This window comes from Branchiostoma belcheri, unplaced genomic scaffold (genome assembly GCF_001625305.1).
Source record: "Branchiostoma belcheri isolate BF01 breed outbred unplaced genomic scaffold, Haploidv18h27 scaffold9, whole genome shotgun sequence".
In the NCBI taxonomy this organism is placed as follows: Eukaryota; Metazoa; Chordata; class Leptocardii; order Amphioxiformes; family Branchiostomatidae; genus Branchiostoma; species Branchiostoma belcheri.
Genome location: NW_017804575.1, coordinates 1,117,477 through 1,141,568, shown reverse-complemented (window position 1 = coordinate 1,141,568; position 24,092 = coordinate 1,117,477). Strand labels below are relative to the sequence as shown.

General features: G+C 38.2%; 1 protein-coding gene across 6 annotated transcripts in view; it reads left to right on the top strand.

The window, feature by feature from the left end:
• Positions 1 to 22,706, top strand: part of LOC109487875 (septin-11-like) — a 36,035-nt gene extending 13,329 nt beyond the window's left edge. The window contains exons 2-16 of one of the 6 annotated variants that reach the window (XM_019791979.1): positions 2,062 to 2,127; positions 2,890 to 3,004; positions 5,210 to 5,269; positions 6,211 to 6,264; positions 7,890 to 7,971; positions 8,660 to 8,800; positions 9,381 to 9,426; positions 9,663 to 9,734; positions 10,584 to 10,673; positions 11,227 to 11,323; positions 11,960 to 12,128; positions 12,518 to 12,650; positions 13,467 to 13,660; positions 16,326 to 16,364; positions 20,894 to 22,706. In XM_019791979.1, the coding sequence (XP_019647538.1) occupies positions 2,062 to 2,127; positions 2,890 to 3,004; positions 5,210 to 5,269; positions 6,211 to 6,264; positions 7,890 to 7,971; positions 8,660 to 8,800; positions 9,381 to 9,426; positions 9,663 to 9,734; positions 10,584 to 10,673; positions 11,227 to 11,323; positions 11,960 to 12,128; positions 12,518 to 12,650; positions 13,467 to 13,660; positions 16,326 to 16,341 (1,335 nt within the window). In that variant the 3' untranslated portion in view covers positions 16,342 to 16,364; positions 20,894 to 22,706. Of the gene's footprint in view, positions 1 to 2,061; positions 2,128 to 2,889; positions 3,005 to 5,209; positions 5,270 to 6,210; positions 6,265 to 7,889; positions 7,972 to 8,659; positions 8,801 to 9,380; positions 9,427 to 9,662; positions 9,735 to 10,583; positions 10,674 to 11,226; positions 11,324 to 11,959; positions 12,129 to 12,517; positions 12,651 to 13,466; positions 13,661 to 15,228; positions 16,490 to 20,684; positions 20,867 to 20,893 lie in introns of those variants that run through there. The other 5 variants (XM_019791978.1, XM_019791975.1, XM_019791976.1 and 2 more) reach the window with 5 other exon arrangements.
• The last annotated feature ends 1,386 nt before the right edge of the window (positions 22,707 to 24,092 follow it).

Here is a 24,092-nt window from a genome sequence, read left to right as displayed (position 1 = left end):
TGATTTAGCAGCTTTATATATATTCTTTTTGTGGAATCCACGTTTGGAAGATGCTTCTCATCAAGGGGGATTAGGTCGGTCTGGGGGATCCAAACTCAAGTCCCTGGTAGCTGTCTTTAAGTTAATCCCACCAGTTAATCATTCCCTCCCAGTTTGACAGGGCGGCACAGTAGAGAAAGAAACCCCCTCATTGGAGTGATTCCGTCTGGCACGCTTTGTTAAGTTAAGGCCACACCAATGTAATTTCTTGGTTCTCGGATTTTTCTAGAAAAAATATGAAGCGACAGGGCGAAAAAAAAATAAAAACAGGGTTAGGCATCCTATTATGGCCCCAAATGTAATGATAAGAGTCAACACAAAAGGCTGGGTTAATATTTAAACAATGAATTTTTAACGTTTAATCAAACCACTGCAATGATAGATGGAAAAACTGTAACAACTAGGAAGAAAATGACTTTCCTCAACTGTTGGGGACAAAATATGACTTTTTTTATGAGCATTTTTTAGTTGATTCAGAATTTTTTTTTTTTTTTTTTTGCAAATCAGAAAAAAATAAAGAGGCTAATCCGAGAACCAACAAATTAAATTGGTATGGCCTAACCACCCATTCTTTGTGGTGTCAGTTTGCCTGTTACATTTTACCATACTGTACTTGACAGTTGACCCACTGTAGATCAGGGGGAGTATTGGTTAATTGATTTAACTAGCATTTATAAGAATTATGCCTAGACATTGTGGAAAAGGTAACAAGCACTGTAGAATTGTCATACATGTATTTGTCCAGCATAATAATAGCATTTAACTTTAACCTGGCTCAGTTCCTAAAAATGGTCACGTGGCTTTGTACTGAGCAACACTGTCAAAAATAAAATTATGTTGAGTTGTGTCTAGATGCCTCATCCTTCCACAAAAGCCCCTTTTCGTTTGATTAATTTTGATGCGTTGACAACAAAGAATCATTGAGTAGCCATTGACTGTCATCTAAGATTCTCTTTGATAAGTTTAACAATTTTCTTTCGGGAAGCATCCTGAAGGTTCTTTAATCTAGAAGATTTAATATTGAAGATGAATGCCATTTTGTAGTTGACTTCACATTATATAGAAATGAGAGGGATTCCCTCTAGATCTATACTGATGTAATAGATTAGTTCCCAAGCTTTTAGACAGAATAGAAAAATTCATATTCCTCATGAAACTTGACAAACCATGTATCATTAGCTCAATATGTTCGTACATCTTTAACTGCGTCAAGAAACAAGGAGAACATGTACATGTATATAGTAGATCACATTAGTATGTATAGTATGTAAGTGTCATAACTGTATTCTTTTTCCGTTTATTCATGACCTGTACTTAGCTTGTTAGAGCACAAACGTACAATAAAGGTCTTTCATTCATTTGTTGTGTGTTTGGGAAATAGGTCCTCTAACACACTGACACAATGGCTTGCTGTTGAAAAGGTGGTCAGTGCCTGCTAGGACCATTTCCATAAGTCTCTATCCATTAAACACTTTAGTTGGTGGCCCTATTCGTTAGACATAGCCACAACAGTGCTCTGATAGGCATGGTATCGCGAAAGTCAATAAGGACATTTTGTAAACATACCTTGAGTTTGTAGTGTTTGAAAATTTGGTTGTCTCGCATTACACTATATCTGCATCCATAGCGGAAATTACAATTGAAATTGTTTTGTGAGAAACTGGAAAGAGAAATGACGCCTGTATTGATCTGCGAAGTTGGAAATGTTGACAAAAGTCGTGGCCTTAGATTTTGATAGTTTTTCTGCTAGACGGGGTGGGTATGAATCACGTGACCCTAGCACAGGTAGTGAATGCCTTTTAGAAATCAACAACATTGAAATGTTTTGTGAGAAACTGGAAAGAGAAATGACGCCTGTATTGACCTGCAAAGTTGGAAATGTTGACAAAAGTCGTGGCCTTAGATTTTGATACTTTTTCTACTAGACGGGGTGGGTTTGAATCACGTGACCCTAGTACAGGTAGTGAATGCCTTCTAGAAGTCAACAACAGGTGATCTGTAACACATGACTGTTTTTTTCAGAGCCCAGGTGCAGATGGTGGTCGTCAGTTTGATATGGACGACTTTGACATTTTGGATGCCGAGCAGGTTAGATCAGACCACCCGATTGGCCAGTATGGGTGTCTGAGTCACGTCCTTCTGGATATTAACCAATCGGCTTTGTAGTTTTAGACCAAACTAATGAAACAGCTTGGTGGTGGGATTTAGCATCAAGCGTGGTGTTTTATGGTGAAGGTCAATCATAGCAGCTGATTTAAACTATTTTTTTTTATTTCTTAGTGCAAAAAGATTAGTCTCTCTAACATGATAATACCCCAGTAGGCTACAAATAATAACTGCCTACTAACTGTAGTTTATTTGTATATTCAGCCAAATAGGTGACTTGTTTTGGATCACCTTGCCATTTGCCTTATATTACTATTTCCACAACTCACGTCTTGGTTTATAATTTGTATAAATCAAACGGTGAAATAGATCATATAACCCACTAGGTTGGACACTTCTGCAAATAATTTTTCAAGAGTTTTAGACATGTGCCTAAATCAACTGGTCACAGGGATCTTGAGTTGGAACTGCTACTATATAATGTCACAAAATCTATGTGTGGTTAGGTATGATAAAGGAATTATTAATATTATTTTACCGACTGTACCTGTCCCAGCACTTTTGTAATACCAGCAATGTAAAGTCAGTATATTGTAACAAGATTTGTCGTTTTATCAGACTATTTTTACATCATTTTGTGCAGAATATTGATTTTACAACATAAAATTTATTTTCTGATGAGGTGAAGGTTATTGTATGTGTGATTAGTTCATGTTTGTCAATGTTGATGTTTTGTGTTGACAGGGGGCCGACGCCCGCTCGCTGGAGCTGAAGGGCCACGTGGGGTTTGACAGTTTACCTGATCAGCTGGTGAACAAGTCCGTGTCTGGGGGCTTCTGTTTCAACATTCTGTGTGTGGGTAAGTAGCAGGCCTCGAAATTAACTTTTCTTCCTACTGTCCCAAAAATAAATTTCAATCTATTGTCTCAAAGTGAGGATGAACTGTCCCAACCACTGTTCCCAACCTGTTATTTGGGAAGTACTAGTATTCTATGACTTCAACTTGAAGTCAACTTTATTTTGCTTATATTTTATCTTCACTCCCAGGCGCACTGTAAACTAGTATAATTGCAGAGTAGACAGGAAATTCTGGGGGACTTTTTCGGATCCAAAAGCCGGGATGTGTGCCTGATTAACAAAAGAAGGGCTGACATTCTGATGTGGAGTATTTTTCTATTGTCCCAAAAATGTCCCAAAGTGTCTTTTTACTTTTTAGTTGTCCCAGCCTAAATTTTAGTGGTCAGTGGCCATTGGACCACCTTTAATTTCAAGCCCTAGAGTAGGCGAGACTTCATGATCTTCCTTTTATTTTATGAATTTCCTTGTACATGTATCAAAGCTACAACTGCCTGGGAATTCTGTTTGTGAGGCCCATTTTCTATCACACGCGCTGATCACTGAATACCAAAATTGGATTTATGCAATCCTTGGTTTTACTTTAATAATCAGAATATATCGCACAATAAATAATTATACAGTTTGTAAATGTACTATAAAAGACAACAAGACATACAGTACAAAATGATCAAAATTTCTTATTCATTTATAAAAAAATCATTGAGCAATCTACATAATTCCTAATTTGTTCATGAAAAATCATGGAGCAATCTGTCAAATACATGTATCTGGTAGCACTATATGTGTATCTCAATGGTCGGTCACAGCCTCAAGTGGAAAGGGGGAGTAAGGCCACAGCAAGTAATTTTTATGGATTACATCAGCGCGCGCATTATTTTTCGCCTGATTTTGGAAAAAAAAAATTTTGTTGCCTTCTGACAGTTGTCAATATGCCAAAAATGGGGAAAAGATGTCTGCTGCCATGCCGGAAGGTGGATGGCAGATAACTATGAAGAGAGGAGACAAGAAAAGGCTCTTATTTAATGTTTTGTTTCTTACTTTGATGCAGTGATATGTGATGGTGGCTGTGTATGACTGTGATGTTCCCACTGAATCAAAAACATTTGTACAATGGTTGAGTCAAAATTTTAAATTGTTGGAACCTTGTTTTTTTCGGCCTGCCTTGTTTTTTTTTCGCCCGCTCGCATTAGATTTGGAGTCTGCGGGGGATGTCATCCATAAAATTTACTTGCTGTGGCCTAATTGAAAACAGGCACACTAAAATCCCATTTTCTTGGAGTTCAAGGTTTCTATGTTCCTTGAAGGACCCTTAGTGAGAGGTTAATAGAATTTTAGTTACTTTTACCCACTTGAACTGACCCTCGGAAGTTTGTATTTAGTAAGACGGTAAAGAGTCAGCTGTCAGGTATTTGGTTCAAGGATTTGACAGAGATTGCTGAAATATTCTGGACTAACTTCAGACATAATCAATGTCAGTTTCTTTCTTTCTGTGTACTCTGCATACCGTTTTCAATACTGCACATGTAATACTTTAATTTGTAAGTTATATGTGCTTGTCCATCAATGATATTGCAAGTTACAACTTAGTGCTATGTGCTGGTACAAGTACCTTGAAATCATTGAAGATACCTTAGTTCTAAAGTTTAAACAAACATTTTGTTAACTCGTGTTTCTGTTATCATTAGAGACACAATTGTGCATGTACCAGTACCTGTCCCCAGGGCTTGAAATACTGGGTGCATGTTAGATTTGTACCTAGTACCGCTAATTGCCATACGATGTATCCGTACATTAGTTGTGCAATAAACTTTGACTTGACTTGACTTGTGTACCTAAGTGCACCCAAATTTGGAGCTGTGCACCCAATTTTTTTCTGTGGGTGCACCAGTGCACTCAAATATTTTCTTAGGTTTAACGTATGTAAAGATGTTAAATGTATAGTTGTTACAGCATATTCTGAACATCTAAGTGTCAGAAAAAATAATACAATCATTGTTATAGTGCTTTTCTTTGCAGACATTCTACTTATTTTATCTTATTATTTTATGTGCACCCAGATTTTTGGGTGCCAGTGCACCTATTCCCAAAAATGAATTTCAAGCCCTGTGTCCCTGATGTTATGTCCCTGATGTATACAGCACTAGTAGCATTGATGCTCAGTTTCTTTCTCTTGGTCTTCTTAATTGTAATGTTTTATTTTCTACAGGTGAAACTGGAGTGGGAAAGTCTACTCTGATGGACACCTTGTTTAACACCCAGTTTGAAGGTTAGAAAATTAAAAGTTTTATCGAATGATTGAAACTACATATACATTCTTTTCCTTCCCCTGTATACAATGAACATGTTGTACTAATTTCCATAGATATGTGGTCATTTGAGAAACAGTGATTTTAAACACAAGCTGCCAGAACCTGCAAATACTTCACCGTATTTGAGTGAAACTATATGATACCACTTTTTTGCATAGTAAGGCCACACCAATTTGATTTGATGGTTCTTGAATTCACCTCTTCATTTTTTTTTCTGATTTCCAAAAAAAAAGTTTCTGGTCCTGAATCAACTCAAAAATGCTCATATTTTATCCCCAACAGTTGAGGAAAGTATTTCCTAGTTGTTACAGCTTGTCCATCTATCAATGCAGTGGTTTGATTAAAAGTTCATAATTCATTGTTTAACCCAGCCTTTTGTGTTGACTTCATGGCTCCTATCAAAGCATTAGGGGCTATAATAGGATGCCTAGCTAGACCTGTTTTTATTTATTTATTTTTTTTGCCCTGTCGCTTAATATTTTTTCTGAAAAAATCAGAGAACCAACAAACTGCCAAAACAGACTGTTTTAGATTTTCTTTTTTTCCAAGAACGATAAATGAGTGGAACAAGTTACCGGGCCAGCTTGTAAAAGCCAAAACAGACTGTTTTAGATTTTCTTTTTTTCCAAGAACGATAAATGAGTGGAACAAGTTACCGGGCCAGCTTGTAAAAGCCCAGACAGTGGAGGCCTTCAAGGCCGGGCTCCTGGCCGCGCAGCCATAGTCCGTCGCACCCCCCCCCCCTCTCAGTGATACCCCAGTAGGGGTGGTTAGAGAGTATCGAAGAAGAAGAAGAAGAAGAAGAAATTAAGATGATGTGGCCTAAGGATTTCATAATGTTAATGTTGCCAAATCATTTCCTACCAACTCATCTGATCCATGTATGTTGTGGTTCCAGATGAGCCGGCAGCCCATGATGTACCAGGAGTGCACCTCAAGTCTAAAACATATGGTAAGGATGGGGGTTGGTGGAATACTGCCTGAAGGGAAGCTTACACATATATAAATGCTTGTAACATTACTAACAAGTTGGACATTATAATTTAGTATAAAGAAAGGGAACGTGAGGATTCTGTGGGTTTTATACTTGTTTGCCTCTCTGTGTATGCATATGGTTGCTCCTTTTCCTTTTACTACTTATTCTTACCATACATACAGTTATTTCTACATGTAGGTCATCCAGAATAAATCTTTCAGTTGTCTTTCTGAAATGGACTTTTTTGATAACAGATTTCTCTAAGGAAACAGCTTTTCTTTTGATTGCCAAAATCTTAATTTTCATTTTCATAGAAGACAATTTTCCTACCGGTATGATTGGTTATTTCTCACATTCCCCCAGTTCAGGATTTTATGACGACACAAAACTACAGTACCTCAAGAAATGAAATGTTTTTGTCACAATAACGTCTTGGTTAAAACTTGAAGCCTGCTGTTTTCTCAGATCTCACTAGAGGTCTCTCTAAGGCCCTTGAAATACGCCTATCTTTCTACATGTTTAGTACATAGCAGCTTTCATTTCAGTTTGTAACCATAGTGAACATAAGTCTATGTTGTACATCACTTTCAACTTTCCTTTTTTGGCAATTGTTCAGGGGTGGAGCCTTTCGTCCTCCTATTTGCTCTACCCTTTTCTAGAAAAAGTGAGAACTAAGTAGTGAATGTGTGTGGCCTTCAGGTTAGAGTTGTGACTGCACCAGTCTGTAAACTGCATGTGTGAGTGACTCTTCTCTCCTTCTGCACACTCATGCTTGCCATAGCTCAGGGTGCCTCCTTTTTAATGTTCCGCAGAGGTACGTGCTGCCTTCAGGGACTGAGGGCTCCTTCTCTGTCTTCTTACGTTGCTACGTTTTTTTGTTCTTCTGCTTGCTCTACACATGTACTGCTCTACTTTTGGGTTTCATCTACTCTCTTTGGAATTGGAAGAAACCTGTGGCTCATTTCTGAAAATTTTCCTATGATTTTACTGGAATTCTCAGAGATATATGTGAATTACTAAATTTCCTTCTGTAAATGAATTCGTCAGGTTGGTTAACGAATGAATAGCAAAGTTCTTTAATCACAACCATTTATTTTTTACGATGTTTCGATGACCGTCTGTCATCTTCAGCAGGGCAATTCTGACTGGTTTACTGTGCACTGACGCTAGATGTTGCATACCCCCGGTAGTGCACTAAAGGTGTTACATAGTTCACAGTGCACTGTTACTTGGTTCACAGTGCACGTAAGCTAGTAAATTTCCTTAAAATTCCTTTCCCAAGTTAGCAATAAGGACATCTAAAAGATATTTTTTTTTTGCAAGAGAGTAGATATCTTCATCTGTGGGAGACTAGACAAGTCTGTAGAAAGGTCCCTACCTTGTAGTTAGTGTCAAACCTTAGGCTCATGATCTCCTTGGTAGACTATAATTTACTTTTTTAGTTTTCCATAAATGTCTTAACTCCCTGTATTGTGTGATCAGTTTGTAGTTGTTTAGGCTCACTGTACAGCTGCATTCAAGTTACGACAGGAACTTTAATCACAAGTAGTGGTAGCTGGTTTGGTTTCTCTTCATGTCTTGAATGTTATCTCCAAACACAGAGCTTCAAGAAAGCAACGTGAGACTGAAACTGAACATCGTTTACACTGTCGGCTTTGGGGACCAGATCAACAAGGAAGACAGGTGATGGCTTATAATACCATTCATAATCCAACATATTATACATGTACATGCATAAAGATATTACTTTTATGCAAAGTCTTCTAGTAACTAGTGTATTTTAAGTCCTTCATATAAAATGATTTATCAAAGCTAAGGCCACACCAATTTAATTTCTTGGTTAACGGATTCGCCCGCTTCATTTTTTTCTGATTTGCAAAAAAAAAAAATCAGAATCAACTGCAAAATGCTCATATTTTGCCCTGAACAGTTTAAAACAGTCCTTTTCTTCCTAGTTGTTACAGTTATTCCATCTTTCAATGCAGTAGTATCATTAAAAGTTCAAAATTCATTGTTACTCCGTGAAGGAGGTCAGGACCTCCGGACTGAGTGTTGTGAAGAGCCCTTTTTTCGTGTTCGCAGTCAAAACGTTCATTAAAAGTTCAAAATTCATTGTTTAAATTTTGAACCAGCCTGGTGTGTTGACTTCATGGCTCCTATCATACCATTTTGGGCCATAATAGGATGCCTAGGCCTGTTTTTATTTATTATTTTTTTCACCCGCCTGCTCCATTATTTTTCTAGAAAAATCCGTTAACCAAGAAATTAAATTGGTATGGCCTAATGTGTGGTTTGCAACTGTATGTTTGGGGGCTATGATAAAACCTCCCGTAGGTGCTGCTGTATGTAAATATATTGTTTGTGTCCACAGTTACAAGCCTATAGTAGAGTACATAGACCAACAGTTTGAGAACTACCTCCAGGAGGAGTTAAAGATCAAGCGAGGACTGCACATGTACCATGACACACGTGTACACGCCTGCCTCTACTTCATCACACCCACTGGACACTCGTAAGCCTGCTTTCCTTATTGTTCCAGGCAACTGCTATCGTATTGTTGAACATTCTATTGCCTGTTGCAGAACGTACTGCACCTGCACGAAAGCCGTAATGCATCGTGCATAGCACTTTGGCAAAACATATCATATAAGTTCGTCTTAGTGTATATAAGTTTAACATCCCATCTGTAGTTTCCAAATGTTATGTCAGAAATGATATCCTCTGTAACAGGCAAAATTCGTTGTAACAGGCAACGTTGATCAAACATCCAACAGAAACCGTGAAAAAATAGAGTTTTGCGCAGGCGCAGTACGTTCTGCCAACATGCTTGCCTATGTAAGGAACTGTAAGGTTATGAGCCACTGTGAGTTATGTAACAACCCTAACCACAAGACAACCATGCTCCACTTTTAAGTTTTAGACAGGGGTTTTTCTTCCATCAGATTATATTTAACAAAACATGCATGTCCAAGGATATCTGCAATCCAACTATCATTAGCCGATAATTTGCATATGCTGTTGTTGGTCAGGATATGTTTTTGTCACTGACATTACCATTATGAAGAGTTGATCATGATGTCATTCACATGCAGGTTAAAATCCTTGGACTTGGTCACAATGAAGAAACTTGACTCAAAGGTAAGCAATCTTAAATATCTCTGTTCTCATTTGGTCCTACAGATAGCTTCAATACATGTTTGCTTGGGTGTGACTAGAGAAGAGAATGTTCTCAAACTCTCTGTTTTGTACATGTAGTTTCTGTGGACACTTGTACTGTATTTACAAGAAGTTCATGATCTGTTTTTTCTTCTTCTAGCGATTCTCTGTTGTATGAAATTGAAATTTCAAAGACATTTTGAATGTGTTTTCTCTAGGTGAACATCATCCCCATCATAGCAAAGGCAGACACGATATCCAAGAATGAGCTGCACAAGTTCAAGATCAAGGTACAACAATGTACTTTGTGTCTGTATCATACCTTAGGCCACACTGATTTAGTTTTATGGATGACATCTGGGCAAGCATTGATATTTGCCTGTTCTCAAAAAAAAAAAAAAAAAAACAAAAATGAGACTGAACCATGAGTGTCAATGGTAGCTAGCAACAGTATGGAGCCAGTGGTAACTACAGAGGACACCCAGCCACTCTACTATCTCTAGAACTTGGTATGGTTGAGACTTATAAAAGCTGCAAAAGCCCAGCATGTGCCGACTTGTTGTGAAAGTATTTATGTACAACTGCAAATTCACAATCCCAGCTTTGCATTCCTGTGGCTTAACAGCATTTTTGTTTTGGCTTGACTTTTTTTTACCCACTCACACTAGTTTTGGGGTCTTCAGAGGATGTCATCAATAGAATTAAGTCAGAGTGGCCTTAAATCATGCAGGATGAACCAGTATTCTTGGAACAAACACCAAACACATGACTGCTCTTCTGTATGCTTTAACTAGAGAACTAGAAAGAAAATCAAACTTCAACAGGAAATGATAGATTTCAGACTCATAGGAAGTATTTTGGATATTCCTGATTTTCACATTCCCCCCATTTCCTGTGTCTGACCTTTTTTCCTCCTGTCAATCTTTCCCCACCCACGTGCTGTCAACCTTCTCTGTCCAACCAAAGAGACACTCAATATTCAGCAACCCAAAACAATATTTCCATTCCTGGAAGTAATGATTATACACCATATCGAGTTAAGATTTCTAGAAGTACAATCCTCTTTTTGTTCTTGTTGATTCTTTTTGTGACTTGTTGGTACTTTTTGTGACTTGCAAGTGGTTCTTCTTGTCTTTCAGATCATGAGTGAGTTAGTGAGCAACGGAGTCCAGATCTACCAGTTCCCCACAGACGATGAGACAGTGGCTGAGCTCAACGCTACCATGAATGTAAGTCTAACACGTTAAAAATCATATAACTCGTATAAGATTCCATTCTCTATACCAGTACCTCTGCCAAGTATACTGTATGGCCAGACAAGGTAGTCTGGAGGAGCATTACAAATATATCATGCAGTGTACAAAATACTTTTTTGAACCAAAAATTATGGCAAAAATTAGGTTGCCCATCACAATTTTAGGTTGCCCCACCTATAAGTTACTACTATCCTCAAATTAAGTAATGTTACATACATAATCCTTTGACAATATTTCTAACAGCCTTTAGTTAACTGATACTAGTAATGGCCATTCATACGAAAGAGGATCTGACAGATACAAGCCAAGTGGGCATGATTTTGTGGGTGGGGAGGGGGGCATTCTTAAAATTCAGGTAGCACACTGGGCTACCTAGGTTCAAAAATAGGTTGCCCCAAGGAAAATTTGGTTGCCCGGGGCAACTGGGCAACCAGGTATTTTGCACGCTGGTATGTCTGTTATGTACCGGGGCAAAGCATCAGAGCGGTTGTGTTATTCTGTATTGCCTTCTTTGTTTGTATTGCAGGGCCACTTGCCATTTGCAGTTGTTGGGAGTACAGATGAAGTGAAGGTGGGAAACAAGATGGTGAGAGCACGGGTGTACCCATGGGGTACTGTGCAAGGTAAGATGTCACTCAAGCTGAAAATACACCAGCAAGAAGTGTTTCTGTTGTGTTACAAGCAAAAGGTTGATTTGCCTTGTTTTTGACACTGGAGGTCTCCAAATTCATTTTTGGGAATAGGTGCACTGGTGCACCCAACCTAAAAAATTGGGTCCACAAAAAGTTTTTGGTTGCACTATGTAAAATGAAATAAGTACCATGTCAGCAAAAACTAATAATTATTATAATTACTATTTCATTTTTAAAGAAAAGTAGTACAAGAACGATTTCATTATTTTTCTGACACTCAGATGTTAAGAATACAAATGTATGCTTAGAGTATAGTAACTATACATTTAACACCTTGACATACATGTAGGTACATGTAAACCTACAAAAATACTTGCACCCACAGAAAAAAGTTAGGTGCACAGCTCCAATTTTGGGTGCACTAAGGTGCACATGTACCCAGTATTTCAGGCCCTGGACAGTTATGTAAATGTGCTAAACAATTTGGATAATAGAGCACTTTATACCAGATTTTCCCTATTACTGTATTGTACCGCATGGTATCTTTGACTCTGACAAAGCATTTAGCCTTCGCAAATTTTTTGATTTTGCAAATAAAGACTTTATTAATGTGTTGACATTTTCCAGTGGAGAACGAGAACCACTGTGACTTTGTGAAGTTGCGAGAGATGCTGGTCCGAACCAACATGGAGGACCTACGGGAGACGACGCACACGCGTCACTACGAGCTGTTCCGCCGGTGTCGTCTGGAGGAGATGGGGTTTGTGGACGACGACTCGGATAACAAGCCATTCAGGTGAGACACAACAGGCTAAGGCTACACCAATTTAATTTCTTGGTTAACGGATTCGCCCGCTTCATTTTTTTCTGATTTGCAAAAAAAAAAAAATTTCAAGAATCAACTGCAAAATGCTCATATTTTGCCCTGAACAGTTAAAAACAGTCCTTTTCTTCCTAGTTGTTACAGTTATTCCATCTTTCAATGCAATGTTATCATTGAAAGTTCAAAATTCATTGTTTCAATTTTGAACCAGTCTGGTGTATTGACTTCATGGCTCCTATTGTACCATTTTGATTGGGATATGGGAATTAGTCAGAAATTAATCTGGAAGTCCAGAATTAAACTGGAGGCTTTTATTTGTTTTTTTGGCATTTCTTATTACCTGGATGTTTAACCTTCACCAGCCTACATGAGACATACGAGGCCAAGCGTGTGGAACACCTGAATGAGCTGCAGAGGAAGGAAGAGGAGATGAGACAGATGTTCGTGGTCAGGGTCAAGGAGAAGGAGGGAGAACTGAAGGAGGCTGAGAAAGAAGTAAGTGACTTACATTCATAGTATGTCTTACCAACCACTCTATGTAAAATTGAGTAGTAACAAGTTAAGTAAATGCATAATGTTTATCTTCACCTGGTCAAGCCAACAATCTACTGCTCTGTTTATTCTTTTCTTACTCAAACACATTCATATGTATGGTGACCAGCCCCTCCAACTTGCTACATAATGTTATCCAACACCACTGGATGTCTGCAACAGCCCCAGATACCATACCAGTTACCATGGTAACAGCTGTGTGGTCCAGGTCGTTGACCTTATTTGTTTGGAGAAGAGGGAGAAAAACACTGTGTTCCTTCTGTGAAAGTAAACATAACAATGTTTTCCTTCTGTGAAGGTAAACATAATTAGGCCGTAAAGGATAAGGCCTTAGGTCTAGGGAAAAAAATGTTGACTGTGGCTCTTGTTTCCCAACCGACTCCCAACGAGAAAAAAGTGCAGACCCTAGACTACATGTATTTTTGATGGATCCCTGCAAGAGTCATACATTTTTTGACCTTCTCTAGTTCCATGACACCTGAATGATGAAAAATTGTACAATTAGTTTTCCAACATTGACATTGAAAATATACGTGTTCTCATGCAAGTTTTACTTTGTTAAACTGTATTGTATATTGTATACCGGTAACTGTAAGTTTGATCACTAGAGATCAACAAAGTCTATTAAAGAAAAGAAACAAAAAAAGATCATCCCTACCTACCGACCATAATTTTTCCAGAACTGAAACAGGAAGCAACATTTTTTTTCTAGGCCTCAGGGTGTGTGTTTCCAGTCATTAACCTCTCGCATTTCCCCAGCTCCATGCCAAGTTCGACCAGCTGAAGCGGCAACACTCGGACGAGAAGAAGAAGCTGGAGGAGAAGAAGAAGATGCTTGAGGAGGAGATCAACCTGTTCAACAAGAAGAAACAGGCGGCCATGGCAGCGCAGCAGCAAGCCCAGCAGGCTGCCGCCTCTGCCACGCAGACCATCCCCAAGGCACACAAGAAAAAGTGAGCTCGCTCTCTGTCCTTCCTTCCTGAACACTTTCTACACACTAAGGACCAGTCTTGCCAACATACTATAGCTCTATAGGTGCTTCTTAATTCCCAGGGCTCGAAATTCATTTTTGGGAAAAGTTGCACCCAACCCAAGGCACACAAGAAAAAGTGAGTTTGCTCTTTGTCTTCCTTCCTCACAACTTTGTCACTACAAATTCAGGACCAGTTTTGCCAACATACTACAGCTGTATAGCCTGTAGATGCTTCCTAATTCCCAGGGCTCGAAATTCATTTTTGGGAAAAGGTGCACCCAACCCAAGGCACACAAGAAAAAGTGAGCTTGCTCTTTGTCTTCCTTCCTCACAACTTTGTCACTACAGTTTTGCCAACATATTACAGCTGGGGGTGCTTCTTAACTTAATTCCCAGGGCTCGAAATTCATTTTTGGGAAAAGGTGGTGCACCCAACCTAAAAGATTGGGTGCACAAAAATTTTTTGGGTGCACCACATAAGATAAAAAAAAGTAGATGTCAGCAAAAAACATCATTATGTTTCATTTCTAAAAGAAAGCACTATTATGATTTTATTTTTTTTTTTGACACTTCAATAGATGTTAAGAATATGCTGTATACCACTATACATTTAACATCTTTACCTATGAAAATATTTGGGTGCACTGGTGCACCTGCAGAAAAAAATTGGGTGCACAGCTCCAAGTTGGCGTGCACATGCACCCAGTATTTCGAGCCCTGATTGCAGACCGATCCTATAGCTACTTTTTACAAATCAATAAGTTCCTAAAAATGGGTGCTCAACTGTTACAGGTTATGTCAGGCCAAAGTAGTATATACAACAGTAATTCATTAAATATTGCCATTCGAGATAGACTAATTTTGAGTAGGTATTCATTGGTGAATTTCTTGGTTGAGGGCAAGACTGGTTCTGATGTTTCAATGAGTTCTCTTTTTTTTTTTGGTTTACTTTCATTTAGTCTTTAGGCTAACATGTCCAGACTGTGAGAATATTCCACAAAGTTTTAAGTGATTATCGTAAGATAAATACAATACTCAATGTAAAATGAAGCCAAAACATGTTGGTGTCTTATGTGGTTCGGGTGTTTTTAACTGAGAAATTGAGTCAGAATTAAAGAAATAATGCCGAAAGTTTTTTCTCGATGCTTCAATTCCAGTAGGGAATTTAGAAAGATATATGACCTAAATTTCGATTGTTTTTTTTTTCCCAATCCATTTGGTTAAAGTGGTTAAGGTTAAAGTATGAAAAATTTTGAAACATCACAATTTTTGAAAGATCAATTCATTTGAATTCCAAAAGGGAGGGAGTTCTTCCAGCTTTGACATGTTAATCATAATGTTTTACATGAATATTTACACCACCACAAGTTATATACATACAGTGTATAGATTCCTATTATTTATGCCCAGAAGAAATTTAGGGGCCAATTCCTGCAACTCTTTGTATTGTTATTCACGTAGGATGTTCTTGTACATGTAGACAGTACCCTTCAGGTTTAGAGTTGGAAATGTTGCACCAGTTACTGTCATATTTTCCCTTGGTTGCAGAACCTGAGTGCCTAAGTTACAGAGCTTAAGCGGACCATTCCACCTAAACTTTAAAACCTGTAACAACTTACTAGGAATGTTACCATGATATCGTAGTTAGAGCATTCTGTAATCCAGGTTTTGTGAAGCCATGTGCGAATGTAACGTTATAAAATGTATGACATGCGAATTTGGTAACACAACTTTGGATGTTACAATGAAATTTGGTAATTACCTACTCATAATACATGCTTCATAATAAATATGTCCCTCAAAATGGTGTAGTGAAAATGCATTTTGATACTTACAACCATTCCAATGTGTTAAAAGACATGTTGCTTTTAGTTTCTTATTTCACTATAGAACACCATAGAGTTTTTCTTTCCATCAGTGTAAGAGTTTCAACATGTAGGGTTTTTCTTTATTTCATCAAATATATTACGCTAGAGGACAAGTAACAATAGTAATATAATGTCATATTGAATAGCTCTTGTTTTTTTTTATATTGAAAGTTGGCAGAAAATTTGTTTTGATGCTTAACTTGAAGTATAAGCATGCATACCCAATCTTTGTAAGTTGCAACTGTTTTCTTTCTAATGCGTGCTTTCACATGGGGTTTTCGTATACCCACTTATTTGTGATTTGATGTCTGAAACTATATGATAGAAAGAATGACAGAAAAAACATTCAATATTTTCAAGTGCCTTATGATCAAAAGTAATGTATAATTGCAATGCAGAGGTGTCATGTGCACAAATTTGACTTCTGACAAACATGTTAAAGGCAAAATATGTCTATTTCCTTTTGTCATCCAAAATTGTCATCCTTCCCAAAACTTTGTACTTTTTAACAAAAAACAAAGACTAGTTGGTCCAATCTCCTGTTTATATGATACTCTCAGTCCTCCTGTGATTGAGATATTGTATGAATTTTTTTTTTCACTCAAAAAAGAAAAGTACACAATATGCTACTGCAGCACTCACCTACACTGACATGTAATCTTAATTGCTGTATTTGTCTCACAACATTTTATTCAGCACTCAATTTTAATTATACAATGAATTGAATGAATTTGTGTATGAGATGTGGATTCTAACAATGTTACCTTGTTATCTTAGCATGCTACCTTGGTAACGAAGGATCAAACACATTGCATGGTATGTATGAAACAGCATTTATCGTGTATGTATAGGTGTCCCGTGGTGTGCGAATAGTTACTTTTGTATCCAGTACTACTGTAATAATAATAAAAAAAATTGTATTGTCTTCCAAGAGTGGAAAATGTGCCTGGCTTTCCTTCTAAGGTGTTGGACAGCTTGTATATTAGGTAAAACACACAAGCATGCAAAGAATGGTCAAAGTATGGCACTGCATGTAACACGTGTTGTAGTCTTTTCACTCCATCTGTTATGAAGTAACTGTGGAAAGCATTTTGTGAAAACATGCATGTCAGTATTTGTAGTTTGGTGTTGCTTAAGCCTATGTTAATGTAATATAAATGAGCAGCATTTATGAAAGTCGTGAGGACTTATCACATTTTTAGAAGCAAGTAGTGTGTGTGTGTGTGTTACTGTTAGCATAACAAATTATACAAGTAGCAATGTTACGTAGTCATTGGAAACTGTTGGAAAGATTTGTAACATCGTATACACAAACCATGTGTGGAAATGAATCCAGAAAGCTTCACAAGTCATCTTTCAAGATCAGGAATTGCAATGGATATGAAGATTGAAGATCTTACATTGATTATACTTTCATGGTGCAAGCCAAATAAGTATTCACCAGTTTCCCATCCCCAGAATGCAACGCGAAAACAGGGGTCTAACCTCATTTGCATAGGACAGGAAGGCATCGGAATGATCCTGGTGACGTTAAACAGCTTGTTTTTCACCGTCTTTTGAGGTGTTGGGGCATTTTATGCTCAACATTAATTAAATTACCATCTGACAACAAATAGAGAATGAAGTTTTTGTGTTCTTTTCAACATGGAACATGTGGTTTGTGACGTTACAGCATCAGTATAGCGTTACCACTATAACGTTGCAAACCACATATTCCAAAAAATTCACTCTCTATTTGTTTTCAGATTCAACCCATAGTAAATTAATTAACGTTGAGCATAAAATGCCCCAACACCTCAAAACACACTGAAAATCAAGCTGTTTAACGTCACCAGGATCATTCCGATGCCTTCCTGTCCTATGCAAATGAGTGTTAGCTACCTGTTTTTGCATTGCATTCTGGGGACGGGAAACTGGTGAATAAACCCTTACATGGTTCACATGCAGGGCTTGAAATTCATTTTTGGGAATACTAGTACATCTAGGTGCACTGGTGTAGCCTAGGTACCATGCTGGTTAGTTTACGTCCGCTACCCGTAGCGACTGTGGGAGCGGACGTAAACTAACCATGATGGTACCCAGGCTAGCACTGGTGCACCCAGCCTAAAAAAATTGGGTGCACAAAATTTTACGTGAGTGCACCATATGAGACAAAATAAGTAGAATGTCAGCAAAAATTTCTAAAGAAAAGTACTACAAGAATGATTTTATTATTTTTCTGACACTTAGATGTGGAGAATATGCTGAATACTAGTACTACTCTACATTTAACATCTTGACATTCGTAAACCTACAAAAATATTTGGGTGCACTGGTGTACCCACAAAAAAAATGGGTGCACAGCTCCAAATTTGGGTGGACTAACTTCTAAGGTGCACATGCACCCAGTTTTTCGAGCCTTGACTTAAAAAGTGGGCAACCAGACCTTCAAAACCTCAAAATGCAGGTGTTAGAAAATGGCTTATCAACAATAAGTTGTCTATGCCACACTGTCAGAAAATCAAGCTGAGATTCAGTATGTCTTGAAAATAATACTAGACTTGCCACGAACTGTAACTGCAACAGTGTAGAAAATGATTTCCCCATGATTTCTTAATGTTGCACATTGTTAGAATGTGGACACAAAAATGTATGTTTAGTTGTACCATGCACTTAAAAAGATGTATGTTCGTGTTTAAAAAATATGTACTCAATTCCTCCATCATCACACTCTATGCAAAGGGCCTACAGAAATCTTACAGGTTAACACAGGAGCAGAGCCACCTAGCAGTCTGTGCATGAAAAGCACCCCTAACATCAAGTTGGAATGAAAGTACTGACTAATGATGAAACAAGCGACTTTTCTCAGCTTGCTGGCATGTGATTTTCACCATTAGAAAGTACACTAAGGAGTTTTTCCCTTTTCCAGTTGTCAAATTTGATATTGATGACTTCCATTCATTAATGATTAAACATCTCAGACACAACAGACAATAACAATTATTTTCTTCCCAATCCCCACTGCAAGAAGCGAAAAACAAACGGCTCTGCCCCTTTGCAGTTGCCAAAAAATGACCCATAAAAAATCCTCTCTAGCATACTTTTGCAGTATGAGTGAGCCGAGCAAGCTTTCATGTAACAACGGCTTTATGTAGGCGCCGCAGCTTGCTGTGCAATGCCTGACATGTACAAGGATAAAGCATGTACCAGCTAACTCAAGCTAACAGAACGATTGCCACGCTTTTCTAGAAAAGACCAATCATTAAGTTAATTCAGGCAAAAACATTCACTGATTATTCTAGTCAAAACACAAAGAAATGTGTGTTTGTCCATGGCCCAACAAAAGTTTGTAGCCCAACAAAAGTCAGTTATCTGTCAGTTATCAGTTGTCTTGTAACATGTCAACAGCAGTTTCTTCCTACCTTTTTGGCGTAGTAAGTTCATAATGGGTGCCAGGAATGAGTGCAGTTTGGATTGCAACAGATAGAGAACTTTAGAGAACTTTATTGACACAACAAAAAGTACAGCGACTTTTGACAACAGAGGAAGCAGAGGATGTCAATGTCTATCAAAAATCTTAAACTTTTAGTGGTAACATGTTTTGAATAGATCTACAAGGATGTGAATACAGATTAAATGCCCTGTCCTCATAGATCTAAAGTAGACCGTAAATTAACATCAAGGAGTACTCAGAAGATTCAAATGGTCTACATGTATGTAAAGAACACTGGAGAAAACAGATATTAAACTCAAACCTCCACAAAATATAATGTTTTGCACAATGGGTACTGACAAAACTCAGAATTCAGCCAAACTTGCTGAAACTTTTTTTTTAATATATATGCCCAGCTTACTGACCCCTCAAGCTGAGAACCGCATCAAACATTTTTTTTCTTTAGTTTGAGCTGAAAACGCAAGGGGCTTTGGGCTCTGCATTGGCAGCTTACGTAGGGTAGGCAGAAACTTGTCAACAGTTCCATGCTGTATACCTTTGGTCTTTGCTTTAGGTTGGACTCCTGGAAGTAGGGACTTAGTGCAAGGTAAGGTGTGGTCTGTGCTGGCATAACAGGCTTCTCTCTGTATAGAGCGTTTTCACACGAAGACAATTCATTGTGTCTGCTGCTATGTTGGGACATTTAGATTTTAGTGAATCATGGCTCACAAAAATATCAAACATTTGAAGATCTTCAATGACTCTCAAATAAGTATGACATGTCTCCATCTCAAAGAGAATACCAGAAGATTCTTTCAAACTTGCTATTAGGCCACACCAATTTAATTTCTTGGTTAACGGATTCGCCCGCTTCATTTTTTTCTGATTTGCAAAAAAAAAAAAATTCAGAATCAACTGCAAAATGCTCATATTTTGCCCTGAACAGTTAAAAATAGTCCGTTTCTTCCTAGTTGTTACAGTTATTCCATCTTTCAATGCAATAGTATTAAAAGTTCAAAATTCATTGTTTAAATTTTGAACCAGCCTGGTGTGTTGACTTCATGGCTCCTATCGTACCATTTTGGGCCATAATAGGATGCCTAGGCCTGTTTTTTTTGCCCTTAAACACAAAAAGAAACATGAGTACATTTTTGTAAAGTGGGTGAAAACGCTCTATCTACCTCCACAACCCCATGCTACATCCCTACGCTGTCCTTAATGTCTGCTCCAAAGCTCATTTAGCAGCTTCTGTTTGCTTCCATTAACTGCTAAAGCAAGCTGCAAAGAGCTTACTGTATGTGGATTTTCTGTTCTATGCTTTGTCCACATTTCTCTCCAGAAACAACACTGTGTGCTGTGCTTGCCTTGGTGTGCTCTTGTGTTTTCCATGCTATTCACTGCTGCTGTGTATCTATGGGCCAAAATTAACGTCCCTGACATGCAGTGAGGTATACTTTCATTTCAAATTGACTCACAGACTGGGGATGTTCATCATACATGTACGAACGTGTTATTACCATGGATATTATGTCCATAATCCCAAGCTCTTATTACCTCAACCAACTCATCATGCTGAATCTCATCTTCATATGTGTACAATCTTTATCGTCATGTTCTGATTGTGTGATACTTACGGCTTTCTTTGTGCTGTAGTTGTGCTGCATTTTGTTTTTTCTCTAACCTGTTCTCTACCATCTTCTCTTATTTGTTCCTTCCCTCTGAAGGGTACTGAGGAAGAAGCCATAGGCACACCACAAGCAATAGCTGCTCGGGTGGGTGAAGGGCTTTGGAGGGAGGTTACCGTATTTATCGCCAACACCAACAGTCACTCCAAAAAAAACCCACGGAACTCGTGTCTTCCCCCCAGACTGCAATAGATTCTGCCTCGATAGATCCAACCCTCTGTGCTGTTGTGTGTGTGTGTGCCGTTCAGATCTCGGCCGCAACGCCCCACATCGCGTGTCTGGCGGCTGGTTGGCTGCTGGGTGTTCCCCCCGACGGACAGTCTGCCCGGTACCCCGGACTGGAGACATCCAGCCTCTTCGGACGTCCACAGAAGAAACGCGCTCCAGAATCTATTTCCGTCGTATTAGAGTAGGTACAGTGTACACCAGGGGACATTTTTTCCTTTGCAAACCAATGAAACCTACACTAGTGTCCCTCTATTGTAGGAGTTTCTTTCTAGAAACCTTCTTTTGTGAGCCAGCAGCCATGTTGTGTAAAATCCTATGTTGTGGCAGCTACAATGCACTTTGAACTCCAAAATAAGAAACATAGACGCAAGATGGCAACTAGAAGACATTTCTATCCGTGGAAACATATCGAATTATTTCTTCAGTGTTGACTTTCCTGCTGTTTTGTCAACTTTTGTCTTATGGGTTTTTTTTCCTACTTGTAACAAAATGGCCCCTCTTGTACACTGGTTACTGCTAAAAACTGAGACCATGGCTTTTATAACTATAATCTAATATTATAATAGCATAATATTAACGAGACTCTTCAAGGAGGTTATATGATTGGTTATGGCATCTTTGCACTGTGCAATATTTAAACTGAATGATGTAGTGTATAAACCTGATACAAACAGTACGTTTTATGTATATCTAACAGCAATGGTGTTATTTGTTTTTATTTCTAATGCAAAAATGTAGACTCATGGGCAGAACCTTAGCATAAAACATCATGTCTTTGGCTGCATCTTGTAGATAGCTTTGATTGTCACATTTCTTCAGCATCCCAGCAAGAAAGATGATAAACAACACTTATATAGAACTGCTGTAACAAACATATGCACTAGTTTAACACATGTATGTACTGGTATAAATATAGATGGGTACTCAAAAAGTGATGTATTTTGACAAATTTTAGGAATTTTTGTCTCTACATTTCCTTACGTTTTGACTAGAATAATCAAATGTTTTTGCATGAATGAATCGAAGAATCAGTACAAATAATTTTGATTGACGCAATGTACTTTTCAGTAAACCTCTTGGAGACCTGGAGACTTTCTTTACAATTTTTTGCCTTATCCCCATACAATTTTTGTGTTAAAGTTTTTTTTTTATAGGAATTTTTCCAATTCTGTTATTTTCTCCTACAACATGTAGATTTGGAGTGACTCCAGAGAAGTTTTGAATCTCTCGCATATGTCAGCATAGCATGTCATCAATACTTGGCCAACTTATTGAATTCCCATTCTATCTACCATGTTAAGATTTAGTAATAGTATAATACACACAGGAGATGGGGCATAGGTGTCTTTGTGGAAAGGTATCGAGACAGACAATTGCAAACAAAAATACACACGTAATGTTCTATGTATGAAAAATAGGGTACAAGCCATCATAGCAATGTGAGAACAGTAAACCAATAAGCCATCACAGTGAGTACAAATATGTATGTGGTAAAACGTTTCTACAAATATTCGCTTTTAGATAAAAGAAACGAATAATCTTGCATATACCATGGATAACTTTTGTACTTGTAAAATAATAATGGAAGCTTGGGGGGTGTACATTGGAAAAGGTACTGTAGAGTTAGATCTGCTGTGTAGTACCACAAGTTTTAACAATAGCGAAGAACTGGAAATGGATATAGTAAGCCTAAAACTGGCTGCTGACATAGAAAATGTGCCGTATTGTCGCAAAACTGATGTGCAGGATTCAGTGGACCTGGATGCTGTTCATATGAGGGGTTGTTTCATTGTTGTCACATAAGCTTAGATTTCTCTGGACCATCTGATATGATATGAAAAAAAAAATATGAAACTTGGATTTGCAATCTAGTGTCACTAAGCTGTCACATCTGCAGATCACGTTGGTGGGATACATGCAAAGTCCAGCTTGTTGCCAAACCAGGAATGACCCTTCTTACAAAGTACATGTACAATGTGTATGGGATGGTAGGGGAGAATAGTACATGTAGGAGTCACATGCTGGTGAAACCTGGGGAAATTTGATTTTGTGTGGCAGATTTTTGGTCGTAGACTGCTTCTAGATCCTACAAGAAAGGCTTACCAAAATGTCACTCTTAAACTGATTAGGGTGACAGATTTGATGCAACAGCCAGTGTATCTTTTGATGCATCCTTCTGGACAAGATCAAAACATTGATTGCTAAAGGAAGTGACATCATCATTGCCATGACAACAAGCATGATGTCACTTCCTGCCATATCCCAAAGCTTTGCACCGGCCATATTGATGTGAATAATGAGATGTTGACTGTTCTCAGTACGTGGAAGAGACGGAATTATGCATTTTACAAGGCGACTTTTGTACTTTACCGCTTCATGCAATAAATCATGTCTTTCAAATTCAAACATGAACTTGTAAGGGATTTACTTGGTGCTATATACTAGTATTTCTGCCAGGCGTCTTGGTATGCTTTAATAGTTGTACTGTAACAACACTTCATGATCAACTTGTACAACGATATAGTACTGTAGCTACACACAATGATAATAAAATATGTATCACATTTCTACTATGAGGAATAAACTAAAAATATCCAGTTTCCCCTCCACAATTGTGATTGTTGATTATTGGCCAAACGTTGTATTCAATAGCTTTCTTTTATCATGAATTGTTTACCATGTTTCTACATCACTGCCCACACTTGCATTTGAGGTCAATTCGGACCTAAACCCTCAAAACGCATTCCTCAATTTTTACCTCAGGGGGAGGAGACATCCTTCCGCAGAAGGGTTTTGTGAGAGATTTAGATTTCCACGTTCGCAGCTGTTTCTCGCGTTTGAGTGGAGGGATTCTTTTGAGACTCGGTATATGTTTTGCTATTGGGCTGTAGATGATGCACGTTCTTTTCTTTTTATTGTATATGTGTTTTCGGGCGTGAAAATGGTGCCTTTTTGGTGGCCCCTAAACACCCCTTTGAGCGTGAAAGTGGTCGCGACCGTTGACCTTTGGCGTGTTTAAGCTATTCTCGGTCTGGTCCACGTATATGACCCGTCACACAGAGGGGTGTCCGGTCTCGATAAATTCTTTGTTTAAAACCCTGTATAAAAATATACAATAAAAAGCCCGGAGGTATGAAATCTCAGATTTTACTTGTTTTTACTGTGCACTGTTGCAAAGAACTGTTGTGTGCACTGTTGAAATACTCAATCTGGCATGCA